Source organism: Vanellus vanellus (genome assembly GCF_965231255.1).
Source record: "Vanellus vanellus genome assembly, chromosome: 3".
NCBI lineage: Eukaryota > Metazoa > Chordata > Aves > Charadriiformes > Charadriidae > Vanellus > Vanellus vanellus.
Genome location: NC_138907.1, coordinates 104,451,684 through 104,471,493, shown reverse-complemented (window position 1 = coordinate 104,471,493; position 19,810 = coordinate 104,451,684). Strand labels below are relative to the sequence as shown.

The window sequence follows — 19,810 nt, the reverse complement described above, 5'->3', positions numbered from 1 at the left end:
AAATCCAAAAGAAAGCTGTGGTCCAAAAAGAAGAATGAGAAAGTGTTTTGTTACATTTCTACCTGAAGCTCTCAAAAGAATGACATACATATTTTAGCACTTGCCATCGTTATCTGGGCCAGTACCTGGGTAAAGACCACAGGACACTGATACAGCTACCGCGTATTTACCAGGATAGAGGGCATCGCTGTCCTACAAGCAAAGGTAAATGTACCAAAACGGTCCTGTTTGGAGGGAAGAGGAAAGGAGAGGGGATATGCCGACTGGATCAAAACAATAACGCTAGCGAGGGGGGTATTTCTGTGCGCTTCGGATGTTTTCGTTCTCTCTGTGCCAGTGGCAGGGCTGACCCGAGTACACTTCCCGGGCTCACTTGGGATATCACTCTGCTAAGGCTCTTCTGACCTAGAGCACCAAATTCCCCCGTTGCTACTCTGAAGTTCACATTTCCCAGCCCCTTCAACGCAGCCTAAAGCTGCTTCCGAAACCTTAACAACGCTTTAAAATCTGTCATACTATCCCTCAACCTACCCAAACAAAATTCTTCTCATGTTAGATTCATTCTTGTCTCCCAACTCGCCAACGCAAAGCCCTTATTCCCTCTGTCATCTCCCTTCTTCCAGTGCAATGCCACCAACTCAGAGATCACATACAAATTCAGATGTTAGATTTCAGCTTATTTTTGAAACCACTACTTGTACTCTTTGTCCTTTTCTTCATTGTGGTCATTTTGGCAATTAGAATCTCAAGGTTCCTCAACGCGACCAGCAGAGTTCATCTGCTTATATAATATACGATATATTATTTAATATACACTTAAATAATGAAACAAACAAAAAATTCACCTGTATTGAAACATTTTTTTTTTAATTAAAAAAAAAATAAAGGGAAAACGATGCTGAAAGGAAGAGAAAGACAATTTCTTTGCAGCTTTGCTTTCATATCAGTAGTAGTCAGGTTTCACCTTTCCTCCTAGGAAATGTAGGGGGAGGGACTGTTCACTACCTCTCTCATCTATGTTGGTTTTTTCTTTCTATGGACTCCAGAGGTATAGTGAGCAGCGTTCATTGTATTTTCCCAAGTCTGCTGACAATTTACATACAACTGTGGATAATTCATTTTTTCAAGCAGGCATCCGAATGCCTGCAGAAATTCCATTTTGGAACATGATGATTTTGATAAATATAGCAAAGTACAAGATACATCACTGATGAGATCAGCTTATTAATCTTTACTATGGGAAAAATGTAAGAGTGAAGAAGCTGTTTATACGCGTATGTTTGGGTATAGCAACTGCTATGCCAAAGAACTAGATACAGATAGTGCTTAAAACATGCTATTTCCCAATCAGGGAGTTTTAAAAGACTCTGGAAAGCAATGGTTTACGAACTAGAGTATATCAGTTATCTATACGACATGCTTAGCACACATAGCTGCATCCTATGCAAAACACTGTGCCTATTTGCTGTGAGTGGGATCATCCTTTCTGACACTATGTTAAACGACTCTGAGACCAGCAACACAATCAGTCCAAGATTACAGAACTCCACAGGCATTCAAGTTCAACATGGTGTTAGCAAACTTTTTATACACCATTTTTGCTATGGCTATATCACATGGTTGACTGGTTTTGGGGGCTGGGGGTACTTTTTTCAAACCTTAATGTACTAGAAACCAAGCGAAAAGGACAAGAAGAACAACTACAATGTTCCGATGCTTATTTGGGATAAGTTTAACCAGATTTTCAGCAGAAATGATTGCAAAGCCTGAGGGAGGATGCAGAAACTGGAAATGTTGGTGGGAGGGGAAGGGAAGGGAGCAGTGGTGCTGCCAAAAGAAAATGGCGAGGAGATACCGGGAGAAACAAGCATCAGCAGCAAAGGCAGAAACTGCCAGGACTCAGAAGCTGGGGAAAAGATTCCACTGAGTCTTTAACAGAGACATGGGATTTGCCCTATTACTTATTTTAGGGATTCCTCTATCATTTACTCAGTTTGCAATATGTGAATGCCTAACGATGACATGTGCTGTAGCAAGAGTCTGAACAAATGTGGTATGGAACAAACCAGTTAGCAAAAAATATTTCAAGAACAAAACTTTAATTCTGATTAGGTAAATAAACATTGTTAATTGAAAATATCTAATATTCTGTCGTGATTGCTGTATTTTTGTCTTACAAAGCTCTTCATAGAGACACACATTCTAACTTTCTCACTTTAAAATTATCTTTGTCATTCCAATGTATCTTGAGGGTTTGGAATTGTATGATGTTGCATGGTAACTCAATTTAAAAAGTTTTGGTATTGCTACATATATTTGATAAGATAGTGTTCAAGTGCTAAACAGATTAAATAAAATCAGATAAAATGCTGATTTTAAAAAGTGATAGACTATTGGATTTTTAAACAGTAACTGGAAACTTCACAACACAGAAGTCAATAGAAAAAATTTGAGGGTAACTATGCAACTTCTTTTCCTGAAAAAAAAATGAAACACGGTTCATTGCAGGTCAGATGGACAGGTTATAAAGTACAGAAGCTTATACTTATTGGACCCAGTTTCCTAACTAAAACAGGTAAAGGGGGAAATCTACTTAAAACCTAGAGAAAGGTAAGAAAGAGCTTCCAAAAACTAGCAGACAGCAAGAGAACCCTTTACCAGCGTCTCCAAAGCAAAGATACAGCATTGCAGAGTGTCACAGGTGACAGAAAAGGATGACTGTCAGCAGAACTCTAAAGAGGCTAAAATAAAAAACTTACAAATAAATTACTAAAACCTTTAATAGTGTTCTCAAATGAAAAAGCTGGAATCTAACTGTTTTCCTCTCATTGCATGGCCATGCCACATCATTTCTCATCTGATGGAGAAGGAAAAGAAAATAGAACCTTATGTTGCCAAAGGTATGTCATGAGCCTTTTTTGGTGTATAACAACCACCTTATTGAAGGTGAATCCACAAGCAATACATCTTTTCACAGTAAACCAACAGATGGTGCTCTTTAGCTGTATAATTATGTAATTCTGAGCTAAATATTCAGCTCATATGTATGGATCTACTGCTTTAGGTGTCTATCAAAAAGGTGATTTAGACCACTCCATAATCTCATACATTACTTTGCTATAGACCTCTCACAATGAGGGTGGTAAAATTAAGACAGAACTCTATAAATAGGGCAGGAAACATACAGATTGAAATACTACTATTTTGAATTAGATTCGAAGTTCTTGGACTGGTGTATTTATCTAAGAAACACAAATTAGTATTATGACCTAGCTGTTATAAGAATTATTCATTAACACAGAAAAAGAAGTGAATTTCAGATGACTCCAGGTACTTACGTCAAATTGTATGCCAGGACTATAGTAATTAATTATTCCTGCTTCCAAATCACTCTCATATCCACATACATTTTTATGGCCTTTCACTAGGATATTGAGGTGATTTATAAGGAAGTCAGAATAATCTTAAAGGTATTTTTAAATAGTATTAGGAAATTAATTTGGACAAAAAAGTATGAAGTGTAGTTCATTCTCTTGTATTGGCAAATACTGACAAAAATTTGAAGGATAATAATTTTAGATTTAAATGGAAGCAGAGTAAGGTAACATTAGTATTGTTAAGGTAAAAGAGGAAAAAAATAAATTTTAGAACAAAATATGTTCAGTATTAAGATTCTAAGTTAAAAAATAATAACTGCAGAATTATTCTTAGCATCATAATCACCTTTCATGCATACTGTAATAGTCTAAGGTTTTTTTTTTTTTTGGTTAAATAAGCTTTTACTCTTGCAAAAGTTATGACAAAGCCACATTTACATGAAAAAGCCTGAATCGGGCCTAACTGTGCCCATGTGGATTGCCTAGCTCTATCTAACCTGCAAATAATAAAACAGTCCAAATTAAAACAAAACAAAACACAAAAAAAAAAACCACAACAAAAACCACCTCAATCTCAAGGAGTATTCTTGGTGAAGACTCATTAAGATATTTTCAAAAGGATGCTTTTCCCAAGCGATACATTCCTGATTTTACTTCAAAACCATGTTCATTCAGCCTGGGCTTTTAACAGACTTCTTAACACTATCTCTAGATCCAACCTTGATTTAATTTTAAGTACCATATATCTTAAACTGAAGTCTAATGGGATATGCTTGGAATTATTTAAAAAGTTATATTTAACGTTCAGAAATTATGCAAAAAACTCTTTTTTTTTTTGGTTCTAATAATTAACAACAGAGGAGCCCTTCAGACTTAAAAAATCTAGCCATTTGGTGGCTGTGAAGATGGACTGCAGACATAGCAAAGAGGCAGTCTTTCTTTTATGCTTCTAGAAGTACTGTTCTTGGCATTGCGAGCAAGAGCTTACCAACTCAAGATAAACATGTTTTAAATTTAAAACTCCTTTCTGTAATAGCAAATTAAGCAAGTGATTCAAAATCAAAACGCTTTCTTTCATCTGCAGTCTAATAATACTTTTACATCCTCCACAGATTAAAAAGCCTGTTCTACCTGCTTCTCATTCATTTTGCAAACACTGATGTTCATCTTTTTAAGCCTGTTGACAATTATATTGATTCAAAGCAAGATTAAAAATGTGGTCATCTATATGTGCACATCCATTCAAGATCCAGAGCTATATAACTGCTCTTTAATTGGGAAAAAAAAAAAAAAAAAAACAAACCCAAATTTGAATAGCTTTGGACACACTCGTCGGGTCGTGGATATAAAATAAATAGTGAGGTAATGTCAATTAAATCTCTTCTAAACTAATTCCATTAGGATGGACTGTATGGATGATTTTCAAATAATCTTTTAAGAATAAGAAAAGGTCAACAAATCTCTTCTTCCTTTTCAATGCATTGGAAAACAAACCAACAATCAGCTATATAACATGGAAATTAACTGAACATCTTAAAGAAGGTTTAGAAATGTGAGGCATATAAGTAATATAATATAATTAGTATTGCTATTATATAGGTATATAATACAATCAATATAATTACTATAATACAGTATCTCTTACATACATATTTTATAGATATATCAGATTTTTTTTCCTCAGCATTTCTATTCTACTCGTTCTAGCATTTCCATCGCTTTATTTGAAAAGTCCATCCAGTTTTTACTGTAATCATGCTGGAACTGCTTCTAACCTTGTTGATATGTCTGGAGAGAGTAATCCAGACCTATTGCATGATACACTAAAATCACTAAAGAATCACCAGTCTGAAATTATTTTCTTAATTCTCATTCTTTTTCTAGTTTTTGCAGTGCTTGTGTATCTGTCTTTCTACAATCTTAACTAGGAAAATATTTGGCTTATTTTACAGCAAATATTCTTTTAAATGAAAAAAAAAAAATTAATTACCAGATCATGCTAGTGGAATATGGGTCTTGTAACAGAGAATTACTGTATAAAGCTGTTGACATGATGCCAGACACAAGAAAAGGGAACAATTAAAAAAAAAGAAGTCATATTTTAAGATGATACACCTCTAGACCATTAGTTTTTAGTATGGAGCAACTTCACATTTAAACACACAGCTGATTTTAGCAGATTACAGCATGCACTACATTTAGCATGGCTCTAATGTCGCTATGGTAACAGTTCTGGCTTAAATATAGCTGAATGCGTAGCTTCATTCCAAATTATCCAATAATCCTTTAAACATTTTTTATACAACTTTCCCTAGCTTCTCTAAACTTTTATCAATGATCCCAGGAACATATGATAAATCCTTAGCTTTTATTGATCAGAGTTTTGCACCACAAAAAAAAAAAATCTCCATCCCAAAAAAACAAATATCAGGGAAAACAAGAAAAATGTTTAGATTGAATTCTAAGAGAAATAAGATTCTTATATCTCCGATTTCCAATGTAACGCTGATCAATACCACATGAGATCAATGCACAATATATTTCCGTTGCTTTCTGCTCATATTCTTGTACATCAGCTGTTATCAGAAATCTTCTGGGGAACGGATACATAAATGCGACTGTAAATGTAAAGTTATCCCTATATTTGCACATTCACGTTCAGTAACAGATTAATTTCTTGCAACAAAATTGCAAATATGTTGTTAGGCGTCTAGTAGAGCCTCATACACAAAATTAAATGGACAGATTTTTATGTCCCGCAGCAATACTCCATTAGGTCTTCCCCTTCAAGAGTTCAGCTTCTGGTCTACAGAATCCCCAATAAGAAAACATTGGCACTGATGACTGTTGTGCACGTCTGTGCATGAGGGAGAGGGAAACGAGGTACTCGCATATTGTACTTCAGACAGTCAGACATGAGCACTTTAATTTGCTACAAAAAAGCTGCTTCGCTGACTGATGTTACGCAACTTGTGGTTGTGTGAAAATGTGAGAGGGTAATCTTGTGATATAGATCCAGAAGTATCTTCAAAACAGAGTTTTTACATATTCGCCAAGCCTGGTTGCCACACATTTTTTTAGAATTTTTCAACAGATTAAATGCTACCTAGAACTTCACAATTATTAATACAGTGCACTGCCTATCCTGTCATGACATTAAAATACTAGCAAGATTGTTTCAGATCTCCAGAAAGGCACTCTGAAGGTAATAATCATCAGTCACCTGTGAGCAGCAGATCTTCTGGGGTTTTTTTCTAGGCTACATTTTATAACAATGGTGCATATGTCAAGCACAAGACATTCTCAGAGATGAATAAAATTAAAAAACTGCATATGTAGCATGCAGAGAAATCCTAATACAAACTGTTCTGCAATTTAATCCATTCCCATAGACAGAACTATCATCTTTTACTTTGTACAGAGAATGTACATTTAGTATTATAATTACTAAGCCCTAATACTGCTAAGCAAACAGTTTTAACATCAGCCAACATAAGATAATAATACATGCATACATGAGTACAAGTAGTAAGACCGAATTATAGCCTGTTTAGAATAAAATGGTGTTTATTTGGTCTCTATATATTCCTGTTTTACTGTGAGGCTGAATTTTGCTCACTGCTTTCATTGTTGCAGTATGATATCATGATAAGGCACTCAAGACATAATATCAGAAAATGTTCTCATACCAAGTTCAAATATGTAACATCAATAAATGCTCACTGTTAAGATACCTTAGAAATATAACTCTAGAAGATGCAGAAAAATAAGAGGAAGGATCAAGTTTGGAAGGAAGCAGAAGCAAAATACTATTTTATTTTCAATGCTGGAGGGTAAAAGGGACCAAAAGAAAATGCATAACAAAATGGTCATTACTAACAGGTAGAAAATACCTTAAATCTCTTAAATTACCTTTAATATATTTTCAAAATACACATCAACAAAGAAAAACAGAAAGTGGGATCTTTACAAGATCTCTGACTTACCATATTGATGGTGCTTCTGTTCCACTGATCTCTAAGAAGTCATATCCTTCCTCTAACTGGAAGTCAGTAAAGACCAAAGCAATGGTATCTCCTGGTTCAGCCAATATGGTCCAGGTGCAATCAGCATTATTTTCATACTCAGAAGGAAAGTGAGGACTTGAAATAGTTCCACTTGTCCCACGTAGTGTTCCTCCACAAGCTCCTTCAGCTGATGAACAGAATATCAATTACTAGTGGAGATGCACTTTAAACAAGTGAAGCATCATCCTTGTTCCTGCCATAGCAAACTCAGCTCTTCCCTTCTGTGCATAGAGTACCAATAAATATATGCACACGGACAAATAAAATACTATCCAGTTGAAAAAAAAAAAAAAAAGAACATTTTCTGGCATTTAAGCTCCAGATATTTTGGGGTTCGGTTTTTTGACTTCTTTTCCTTGTTGGTGACAGTTTAATGGCAGGACAAACACGGATAAGATCAGCAGACAAAATGTACAAGCTTATTTCGAGAACCTGTACTTTGGTTCTATCAAATTGTCCACAGAAGAAGCCTAAGAAAGAACCAGGCACAGAAATCACAGAAATACAAGTAGCTGCTCTGTGATTAAACAATATTGCACATTTATTTTCTAAGACCTCTCTCATTCCTTTTAACTATAAAAAACTGTAGAAAAAAAAATATAGATGTAAATGCTGTCCTAAACTAGGGGGCATTAATAAAATCATACTAGCCATTTTCAAGCTTTTTGTTCTGAATCAGGATGCTTAGAGATGGCAAAAAAATTCAGAAGAATTTTTGATGAACCTTCCAAGGTTCACACATCATCAGTTAATAACATATATCTTTTACTTGTGATTAACCAAATTTAAAAAAATTGAGAGCATAGGAATTTCCTGCTAAGCCTGGAATGTTGTTTAATATGTTGCCAAAGGATTTAACAGACTTCTTGTACTCTTCTGTGCCCCACAAGATTTCACTGAAAGCCTTAAAGATGTGCTGATTATAATTAGTATCAGGTATAAAAACATATAATTAACCAACCCTCCCCCCTCAAAAAAAAATAAAAAAGTCAACCATATAATTCTTTGGCATAAAAAATTAAAAATTCATCAAGTGGATTTTGGTGTGTTGCAACGTGGCTATCAAAGCTACAGCAATAGTAATTAAAAATGTTTCTGCATAGGTGAATGATCAGAAGCAAAGCATTTCATTTTTATCTATTTTATCATCTTTACTTACTGCTATTATCATTAGGTATTATTTGCATACTATAAGTGCATGTGGATATTTAAAAACAAATAGCTTGGCAAGGTGCATGACACAAGGAACTTACAGTCTAATTAGGATAATAACTGAATAGCTAATTAACACAACAGAGAGGGGTAGGAGTAGAGCTGCTCTTCTCAATCACAGTTGAAAGCCTGTCAGTGAAAGCAAGTTTTAAAGGATGATTTGAAGGAAAAAGGATTCATTTGAATCAAAGGAAGAGGAATAGTGTAGTTGGACATTAAAAAAGGAGACTATTAAAAGAGGACAAATAGCTAATAAGGAATTGAAATAAAAGGAAGAACTGGGACAAAGGCAGAGACAGAATAATTTCTTTAACATTGAAGTATTGTGTGGACCATTAATTTGACAAAAAAGAGGAGAGAAAACAGCTGAAGAGGTTCAAACAGGTAGTTATCTTTACTCTTCTATATGCAAATTAAATTTTGACGAAAAGATAGGTATCATAACCTTGGCTACTAGAACTTTATTGAGTTTCATGATTTCTTGGGACACAGATTTCTTAGAGGAGGGCAGGTGTTTTCGATAAATTTTATATCTTACTTTCCGGACCCTGATATTTATGTGTACTTTTTTAAATAAAGGAGATTTGCGGGTGGAATAGGTCTACACTTCTAAAAGTTTTCTTTTTATTGATGAAATCAGGCCATTTTTGTGATTCCTCCTTCTATTTCTGGCTTTTTATAAGTGCATAGTGAAAGGGCCATTGTGCCTCTGAGGGACGGAAGGGGAAAGAAAGTGAAAATTAAAGAACTCATGGATAAAACGGAGGATCAGAGTCAAAATTCCTGGTGCATAATACACACAAATATTGCAATAATTAAAATCTATTGTAAACCGGTATTAAATCAGAAAGGCGAATCTAGGTTTGTTACCCAATAATATCAAGAATGACCCTATTTTCCATTTTTTAAAACTGTATAGCTTTCAAGCACTTCATTTAAGATCATTGGCTAACCCAGCAAAGAAAAAACAAATTAACTTGATACATCTTGTACCAATAGTTCAGTACAGAAAATAACATGGAGTTATTGATTTCCACTGCGGCCATCATCAGTATCAAAGTCTGAATGAACCATCAAAAACCAAAACCTGAAGATTTCCACCCTCTTTTTGTATTCAGGCTTTCTACTTCTTCCTATTTTATTGTAACAGTGTGGGATTATTTTTTTTTTTAATCAAAATGTAAGAGCATGAGTTCCATTTAATAACACATACAGGTCCTACTTGTATTCTTGAAAGTCATCATGCAGGCTTTTCCCTACCACAGTAAAGAGCAAGATGGGCAAAATCCTACGTCATAGCCATAACTCTTCAGTACTAGCCGCTCGCTGTTAAATTATTTTATGACAACATTCTCAATGACACCATCTCCCACTGTGTTTATGCTGACATTAAATAACATGCTAGTGGTGATTACAGTGCTACTCAGTGTTTCTGCTGCAGAGCCCTTGAATAAGCTTTGAGCTCTAAAGCTCTGAGTTTTACAGCTGACAAGGAAGGCTTATGTAGTTGACTATTTCTGGCAATCACATGCAAAAATCTAAATTTATACACTGTGTCTTACCAGTGAAAGCCAAGAGAACTCAGGCTACTACAGATATCTGCCCCGAGGGATGCATAGCTTTTTAATCTATTCAGAACAGCATTTCTAAGAGGTTTGCAAGAAACAAAGATAGCTCAGAAATGGAAAGGGAACATTAGTCAGGTAAGACCACAGAGACTAACTCAGACCAAAGAGTCAGTGTTTTCTTTCTGACAGATGTGGATGTGTTAGGGAAAGACCACGGCAAAGAGCACCTGCACAGAATGATCTTTCTTCTGACATATTTCCCGTGTTCCAGGAGCCTGTGGTTTGGGGACTTCTTCATTGCAGGTGGCAGCCAGGCTAAGGCAACCAGACTGTTGAATGTTAAAATGTAATAAATTGCCTTAGATTAAGCCCAGGCAGGCAGGATGTGGCCACACCGCCCAGGGGGTAGGAGACATGAACTGTGAAGACATACGCTGCATTTCACCAGATGGCCCCAGAGCTAGTCGGCCTCCTTGGACTGATCATCCTTCTTGGCCATGGCCTTCTCTGTTATGCTTTTGAGAGAGCTAGCGCAGTGCGCGGGAACCTTAATGCATCACTGGGGTTGGAGTAATTTGATAGCAGATAGTGCCTCAGGCTTCATGAATTCAAGCTCTGAGTGATTAACAAATTGGGAAAGTAATTAATTCCAAACACTCATGGTTATTTTCAAGTTGTAAGCAACTGCACGAAGTGCTGTTTGTATCAGCATAAATGACTACTTGAAGCATAAAGCTACAAACATTTGGATCTCTCACTAGTCAGGAATTAAGTGCTAAGAATTTAGAGAATATGCAACGTATAAAGTACACATGTAAACACATATGACTGGCACCTCCTGACAAAAAACATAGATACTGTATAGATGTGTAGTTTAGATAAAACAGATGAATACGTGCATCAAATTAATGCATGTAAAAATCAAAAGAATCACTGAGGGGGCACGGCAGTCAATGAAAAATCTTACATTTTTCTTCAAACTAGAAAGAGTAATTTCACCAAAAATAACAATCTGACCATTTTGGTAAGCTGTGTTTTGCATAAATGAGATCTTGCCATAAATGAGATGCAAGCCCTGCTAAGTAGATATCCAAGGATGGGCTAAGAACAGAAACAGTATCATAGAAAACTTCCTTATTTAAATTGGTTTAGATACCTTCTGAACACTCAATCATTTTACTGGAATTTCCTTTCCTTCCCACACAAATGCCTTCCAGAGTGCAATGTTCTGTATTCTATATGCCTGTTTTATATAAAAACTAATAAAATGTTTATGCAAGAGAAAAAAGCTTGTTGCATAATAACAACAACAAAAAAAAACCAAACAAACCCAACATTTAAAACCCATCTAACCTTTCAAAATTAATTTAGAATCTGAATTTAAATGATCAGAATTGGGTATTCAAATTTAGTTTATACTGAAAGGTCCTAATTTGAAAAATCACTTCACTACATTACTATCATTAACACAACTGACAAAAAGATAGCTGTGATTTAAAGCACAAAATTCAAAGTAATGAAGTTTTTCTTGTTACGTCATTCATAGCCATTTCCTTACCTCTTTATCCCTAGCAGAAGCATAGATGCAATTAAAAACTTGAGTGATATTTTATAAATCGTCATCAAATGACATATTGTCATTTGAAGCCACATTCTGTAAGTCTTATCAAGCCTTACAAAGACCAAGATTTATCAAGACGAATAAAATTGAAGCTTTAGAGGGTTCTAAATGAACCATGGGCATACATAATTTAGCATGCCTTATTGAAAATATCACTGAAACAGTTCTTTATTTATTGAGGTTGGAGAGCAGCCCCACGGAGAGAGATCTGGGGCTTTGGGTTGACAGCAATTTGAACGTGATTCAACAGCGTGCCCTGGCAGCCAAATGGGCTAACCATGTCCTGGGGTGCACCAAGCACAGCGTAGCTAGCTGGTCAAGGGAGGTGATTGTCCCACTATACACTGCACTGGTGCAGCCCCACCTCGTGTACTGTGTGCTGTTTTGGGGGCCTCAATATAAGAAGGATGTGAAACCATTACAGCGTGTCTGGAGGAGGGTGACCAAGATGGTGAAATGTCTCGAGGGCAAAACTTATGAGGAGTGGCTGAGGTCACCTGGTTTGTTTAGCTTTGCGAAGGACACAAGGAAATGGAATGAAACTGCATCAGGGGAAGTTCAGATTGGAAATTAGGAAAAGGTTCTTCACTGAGAGGGTGGTTAGTGACTGGAACAGGCTCTCCAAGGAAGTGGTCACAGCACCAAGCTTGTAAGAGTTCAAGGAGCAGCTGGACAGTGCTCTTAGTCATAGTTTAGTTTTAGGTAGTCCTGTGAGGAGCAGGGAGTTGGACTTGATGAATCTTACAGGTCCCTTCCAACTTGCAATATTCTGTGATTCTATGATTTATTCAATTCTTTATTAAATAGCATTTTTCTGTAGTTCATTTATGAAAAAGTAGATAATTGTACCTTGTTTAATAAAATTCTTCAGTACAGAAAACACATCTATAAAATAATCATGAATGACCACTTTCACAGATATACGCTTTGGATATTCTGGAAATGGCTAATATGAGGAGTTAGCTACATGAATTTTTGAAATAAGACTTTAAAATTACCATTTTAAAATGTCTTACTGATAAAAACCTACAACAAGCCACAGTATGTCAATCCCAAGTTTAAAAATAAAATTTAGTATGTCAATGCCAACTGTCAAGCTGCTAAACTGCCAGGTTCATAAAGACCAAAAACATTGCTGTTACAATTATACATTCATAAGGCAACTTATTGAGCTAATCTACTTCCAATGGCAGCCAGCTCTTTAACCATCAAAATATTCACCTCTACTTGCTAATTTTCTTTAATATTTTAGTTTTTTATGGACTTTATTTTGAATAGGTAAAAGCCAACACCTGTGCGTCTTTCCTGTGTTTTAAAAAATAGAAACTCGTCAGAAGGTTGTTTGGGGTTTTTACGATAATCACTTGAATCCAGATGTACTGCATCCCATGTAAGTGCTCTAATCAGTTTCCCTCCTTTTCTCAATTTCTTCTCTTGCTGTTGATCAACTTCATATATATATAATCATATAAATTAAATACTCAGACCATGCATTTAAGATGAATTTTCTTTCTGTCTCCAGAGTTTTCAAAGGACACTTCAAAATAATTTGATTGCTCTTTAAGTAGAATAGGATTTATTTTGTTAAAATTTAAGAAATTATTGTGGTTTGGGAAAATAGTGTCTATTTTATGTATATTAAAAAGTCAAATTTCTCACTTCAAGTTAATGGTATGTACAAAATAGAAACGCAAAAATTGTTGCAATTTGTTTAGGCAGCTGTGGGCACCCATTGCAGCTGTAGCACTGCTATGAACATTTTAGCTTTGATGTTTCGGTAAGCTTGATCTAAGCAGACGCCGGTGTCTAGTGGGGTTGGCCCATAGTTATTTGCCCTGACAATACTGGACTCAGTGGGGTAGTCTTGTACTTCCAGGGGCTTGAGACTGGTCTTTTTTCTCTTTGTAAACATTGTGCTTAATTTAGTAGCCTTTTGCAATTCTTATTTATTCTATCGTACCCGTTTGTTAAATTACAAAGACCTATTCCTCCTCCATCCACTCTGGAGAGTAAATCAAATCTATTAGTCAACAAAATTATAAATTTTGAATAAGTCAGAAATAGCGATGGACAAAATATTTGCTAACCGGGCAGAAAAGTGCAGTTATTAACTGACAGTACGTGCTTGAGCAAACTTAAAATCAAAACCCAAACTCTGCCACCTTTTTCATGAAAAACTTGGTCTTTAGAGAGGATAGCTAGATGAAGAAGTTCAAAAATTAATCAACAGACTGTAATCTCATATTCTCTCTCCCCCAGAAATAAAAGATCAGTCTTCTGGATATCTTGTAAAGACTCTCTTTTTTTTTCAATTAAGTATCCTAAGCTGTTTTCCAGTGATATGATAATCCTTCACTTGAGAATATATTTTTATTTTAATGATGATAATGATCCCTGAAAATAACTATCTACAACAAATTAATAGTAAAGCCCTAATTTTGAAGCAAAAAGAAAAAAGGCTGGATTCTTTAAGGGCAAATTAATGACTGCTGCAGATTTCACATACATTTTTTTAATAATTAGGAAAGTTAATCCAGTTATTCCCAGAAGTCTACATGCAGTTATGAAATCCTTCATCTTTTTATGACTTCCCCTGAGGTTTGTTTTTCATTTTTAGTAAATCATCCTATCTTCCTCTTATGTTAACTTTGCTCATGTTCCTAATGGTCAGACAGAAGTTGTCTTTTTCATTCTTTGAGTTTACTATATAATTCCAGGTACCCCCACTGTATTTTCATTGTACTGTTCACCTCATTTTTCACTCCTTTTTCCCATCTTCCAGGCACTTTATTGCACAGATCCATCTTTTACCTGGCACCTTTTCATTTTTTTTATTGGTCCCTCCATACCTACCGATAAATGTTTGAAGAATATATAAAGAAAAATATATGTATGTGCAAATATCCATATACTTATGTACACACACACATATATATAAGAAAGAATACTTGTAGTTGTGTCCATATCTCCATTGGGTATGATCTAGACAGTCCTGCATTACTGTGTAAGAAATGATATAGTATATCCTATCTGCTTTTCCTGAAACACTACTCTGACTTCTTATTTGACCAGTCACGATGAGTTTCATTCAAATTTCATCTCAATGTAAACATTGCACTAATTCAGATTATTCTGAAAGTGAACAAAATTGCTCAGGAGGGAATCTTCCATGTTACTTTAAAAATTTAATTTAGGGAAAATATTCTCACTTTATGTTGTAATGCAATATCAACAAGCAGAATTGTTGGGAAAATTTCTTCTTCTTTCCCTTTATTTTTTCTATTTTTTTTTTATAAGAATGGATAAATAATGGGATCAGTACATCTTTTTCTCTTCCTTTAACTTATAAAATTATATTTGTCTGAACCTCAGAGGCTGAGAAGAAATCACATCAGAGAATTACTTGCTACCTCAGGAAGCATGGATAACACCAAACCCATCAATTTCTCTATGTTTGATCTTTTAAACTTATCAGCTCTGAATGCCTGCATTTAGTCTATCTTATTCTATAGTGAATCATAAACTCTTCTCTCTTTCTCCTTTTATTTATTCTAAGAATACCTTCTTGATTACGGGACTGGAGCATCTCTCTTATGAGGAAAGGCTGAGGGACTTGGGTCTTTTTAGTCTAGAGAAAAGAAGACTGAGGGGGGATCTTATCAATGATTATAAATGCTTAAAGGGAGGATGCCAGGGGGATGGGAACAGGCTTTTTTCAGTGGTGCCCAGTGATAGGACAAGAGGTAACAGGCACAAACTTGAGCATAGGAAGTTCCATCTTAACATAAGGAGGAACTTCTATACTTTGAGGGTGGCACAGCGCTGGACCAGGCTGCCCAGAGAGGCTGCGGAGTCTCTCACTCTGGAGACATTCAAAACCTGCCTGGACACCATCCCGTGCAACTTGCTGTAGGTGACCCTTCTCTGTCAGGGGAGTTGGACTAGATGATCTCCAGAGGTCCCTTCCAACCCTGACCATTCTGTGATTCTGTGATTATATATTCTGCACCAAAGTATTTCTCCAATAGTATTTCCTAAATCTGGAACCTAATTAATTATTGCTCGATCCTTTTAGACCTTTCTGATATATGACCTCTTTTACTGGTTTGCCTTCATTTATTCTTTATTTTCCCTCCAATAATTGGGTGTCTTTTCATTGATAACATATTACATGTTCTTCCCCTCACATCTACTTTCTTTGTGACAAAAAGTTTACCATTGTAATATCACTAATCCAATTTGTATTCCTAATGTTAGCTTCATAAAAATCTAGACTCATGCAACTATAATCAACTAGGGATTCGCAAAATTACTGAGAATTGAGAACCTAATTATACAAAGTTCGTTTAGAAGTAGTCACATATCATAAATCAGCTATTAGTGGAGTTACTGCAGAGAACAAAATTAACTTTCAAAGTGTTTCAGACTTGTACTGCACAGTATTTCAACCTCAACATAAAGAAGGGAAATGTTTTGGGTGACACTATGGTAGCTAAGATTGAGATAACAAGGCTTTTTTTAATTCTCGGGGCAAAAACCAGAAGAACTGAATTTTGGTGGGCTGTTGGTTCTTGTGGCCGTTGATTTTTGTAATCCACCTATACAATATTTTGCAGAAACTCGTGGTAAACTTCTTGGTTAGCTTCTAATAGCAGAAAAGTCCATGGCTGCTCTTACTTACCATATGGAAAAACATGAACTAAGTTTTAATAATTACCTCATCTTTTCAGAATTTGCCTTTGAATTTTCTTTGGAAGCTGTTTTCTGTCTTGGGGGGACCGTTTTCTATCTTTTTCAGTTTGTAAGTTGCCATATTTTCACACACAAAAAAAATCAGTTTATTGAAAGAAAACAGAAAAAAAAAAAGAAAAAGCTAAAGCAAATGTCTTGACAGTAAAATTATCCAAACTTTCTAAAAATGCCATTGACTTCTCCTTTGATTTCTGTTCTGAGTCCATTCTGAAACTGAGTAGCAGCCAGAGAAACAAAATGGCATGTACAAGAGTCAATGCTGTCTACATCTTCTTGGAAGCTTAGCAATTCACTAGGAATTTTTCTAGCAGAAACAGCATTTGTACATTTAGACAATGTATGAATTACTGGACACCGGCTTCTTAATGCTTCTGAAAATATTAAGCAAAGAGATTGCAGAAAATAGTAATTTGCCAGCATCAGCAAAGCTGGGGAAACATACCACAGAGAACAAGACTATTATGATTTTTTAGTATATAAACCATGTAGCTTAATTTAACTCTGCTATATTATCTTGCACGGATGCCATGAAATTCGTTTACGATGACAAGAAAGAAGAATACCATCTGGAAACAAAGCTATAACAAAAGGTGCTGTCATGGAAAAGACCAAGGTTCTTAGAGAAACAATAGGGGAACATTTCTTGCTTGAAGACATAGCAAATGGAAAGGGCTACCTCATGGCATATGTTCCAGTCTGATAAAATGAAAGAAAATGAGGAATGTCTAAAATCCCGAATCAAATCCACATTCCAATGAACTCTAAAAAGCCACTGAGACAATGGCTCAACTCAAATAAATTATTAACTGTTAAATAACTTTTCTGTTATGGTTCTAATTTCTTGACAGAAGGTACAGAGAATTCTTTGGATTTCATGAAAGTTCTACACAGGGCTAGGGACCCCACTTGAGTTTTCATTAATGGGTTAAATCCACAGAGTTACAAATGATGAAAATTTCAGTTCGTTAGAGATATTTGTATGCAGCAAACACCACCAAAATGGGTAGTATCTGCAGAAACAGAACAAACATTTAGTAGACACTGATGACACCATGAACTAATGATACGTGTATTTTTCTGAAACCTCTTCAGTACCTCTTATTCGAACCAAAGAAAAAAACCATCTAAGATCGACAACGGAAAGGTTAGAAAATTTTTGTTTTCGTCCTGTTTTGAAGCACTAGTTAAAAAAATCTTCATCATGTGCTGATTGAAGTCAAATACAAACAACAGACATGACCCAAATCTCTGTTGGTTTTTGATTATTAACACTTGTGGGTTGGTTTTTTTTTGAGTACAGAAATTTATAAAATATTTCTTTGCTGCAAGGAATTACATTATAAGATCCTTCAGAAAAAAGAATAAAGAAACCTTTATAAATTATTACCCACATGGGTACCAATAATACTGCCAAGGGAGAATTTGAGCTGGAAACAGTGTCCACTGGCTCAGGATGAAAAGCACAGGTCACCAGAGGGGTCCTCCTTAAAGCAGGGGAAAAGCTTAGGCAGGAGCATCAGATTACTGCAGACCAACACTTGACTAAGCAGCTGGTACTGGGCACCAGGTCTTTGATTTCTTTGACCACAGGATCCTCTTCAAGGAGTGAGGGCAGCAGGGTAGACATGGGATCTGCCTGGCTGAACAGGGCAACAGGTTTACTGTTGCTCCTCACTAAGGAGAGCTCTAAACTAAGTTTGTCAGGGATGCAGGCCAAAACCTACAGGTAACTGGGAGAACAGGCCCAGAGAAGGACACATGGGACAGGGTAATGAATATTTCTCTGCCTCCCCTTCAGAAAGCAACATGACTAGAAGTGCCTGTACAGAAAGATGGGAAGCATCTGGAAAAGATGGGAACAAACTGGAAGTGCGTGTACAGTCACAGAACTGTGGTGTCATCAAGATTACAGAGACTTAGTGGGACAACTCACCTGACTGGAGGTCTGCAATGGATAGACACAGGCTCTTAGGAAAAGCAAGAAGGAGAGGCTGCACCCTACCAAAAGTGGGATCTTGAATGAGCAGAGCTCTGCTGTACAACAAGCAACAAGTCCATTAAGCTCCTGTGGGCTAGAATGAGAAGGGGAAGCCAAGAAAGAGGTCATTATGGTGAATAATTGCTATATTCCACCTGATCGAGAAGCGGCCAAAACCTTCAAACAACTAGAAGCTTCCCAAGCACAGGCTATGGTTCTCATGGGAGACTTTAACTCTCCCAGCATCTCTGGCAGCATAGCAGAGGGCAAGCAACCCACTAGATTTCTGAGTTCACTGGGAAGAATTTTTTTTTAATACAGGCACTGGACAGGCCAACTAGGTGTAGGAACAAAGAACCATTCAGATAAGTGATATTCAACAGCAGCTGTGGTTACAATAACCATCGGCTGAAGATCCTGAGGGAAGTGAGGAAGGCAAGTAGTAGAATAAACCCCTTCGACTTCAGCAGAGCAGATTTCAACTTATTTGAGAAGTAGTAGACAGGGTCTCATGGGCTGATGTCTTGAAGGGCTAAGGGGCCCAGGAGAGAGCTTCTTTCACACCAAAGGCAGCTTCCTCAAAGCTCAAGAATAGCTGAAGGCTGCTGGAGCTGAACAGGAAATTCCTGACTGAGGTGTTTTAACTGAAATGCAAAAAAAAAAAACCAAACAAAAAAAAAACACAACAGTGTACAAAATGTGAAAGCAGGGACAAGCTACTCGAAAGAAATATATAAGTGTTACTCAGGAGTGCAGGGATAGGAGGAAGGCCAAAGCTCACATGGAACAAAACTGGTGAGGAATGTGAAGAGCAGTCATCCTAGAAACCATTCTATAGGTACATCAACAACAAAAGAAAAATTAAGGAAATGGTTGCCTGCTGCTCACTGGGGTGAGAGACCTTGTGATGAAGACACGGAAAAGGCTGAAGCACTCAGTGTCCCCTTTGCTTCTCTCTTCATTAGCAAAGGCTGCCCTTAGGCCTCCCAATTCTCAATAAAATGGACAAGTTTGGGAAAAAAAAGTAGTAGCCACAGCACAGGAGAAACAACACAAGGAACTGCAGAAGTAAACAGGATATGTGCAAGTTCATGGTACTAAATAGTATGCACCTTAGGGTTCTTGGTGTGCTACAGTGTGAGGCTGCCCTGTATCCTCTTGGAAAGGTTGTGACAGTCAAGGGTGATTACCAATGATTGGAAAACGGATGATTTTTCACTTCTTATTTAAAAAAA

At 36.3% G+C, this 19,810-nt stretch overlaps 1 protein-coding gene across 1 annotated transcript in view; it reads right to left on the bottom strand.

The window, feature by feature from the left end:
• The window catches only part of CSMD1 (CUB and Sushi multiple domains 1), a gene marked incomplete at both ends in the record, with an annotated part of 1,228,645 nt that overhangs the window by 607,762 nt on the left and 601,073 nt on the right, over positions 1–19,810 (bottom strand). Inside the window, one exon of the mRNA XM_082481062.1 lies at positions 7,364–7,571. Coding sequence (XP_082337188.1) covers positions 7,364–7,571 — 208 coding nt within the window. The remainder of the gene's footprint in view (positions 1–7,363; positions 7,572–19,810) is intronic.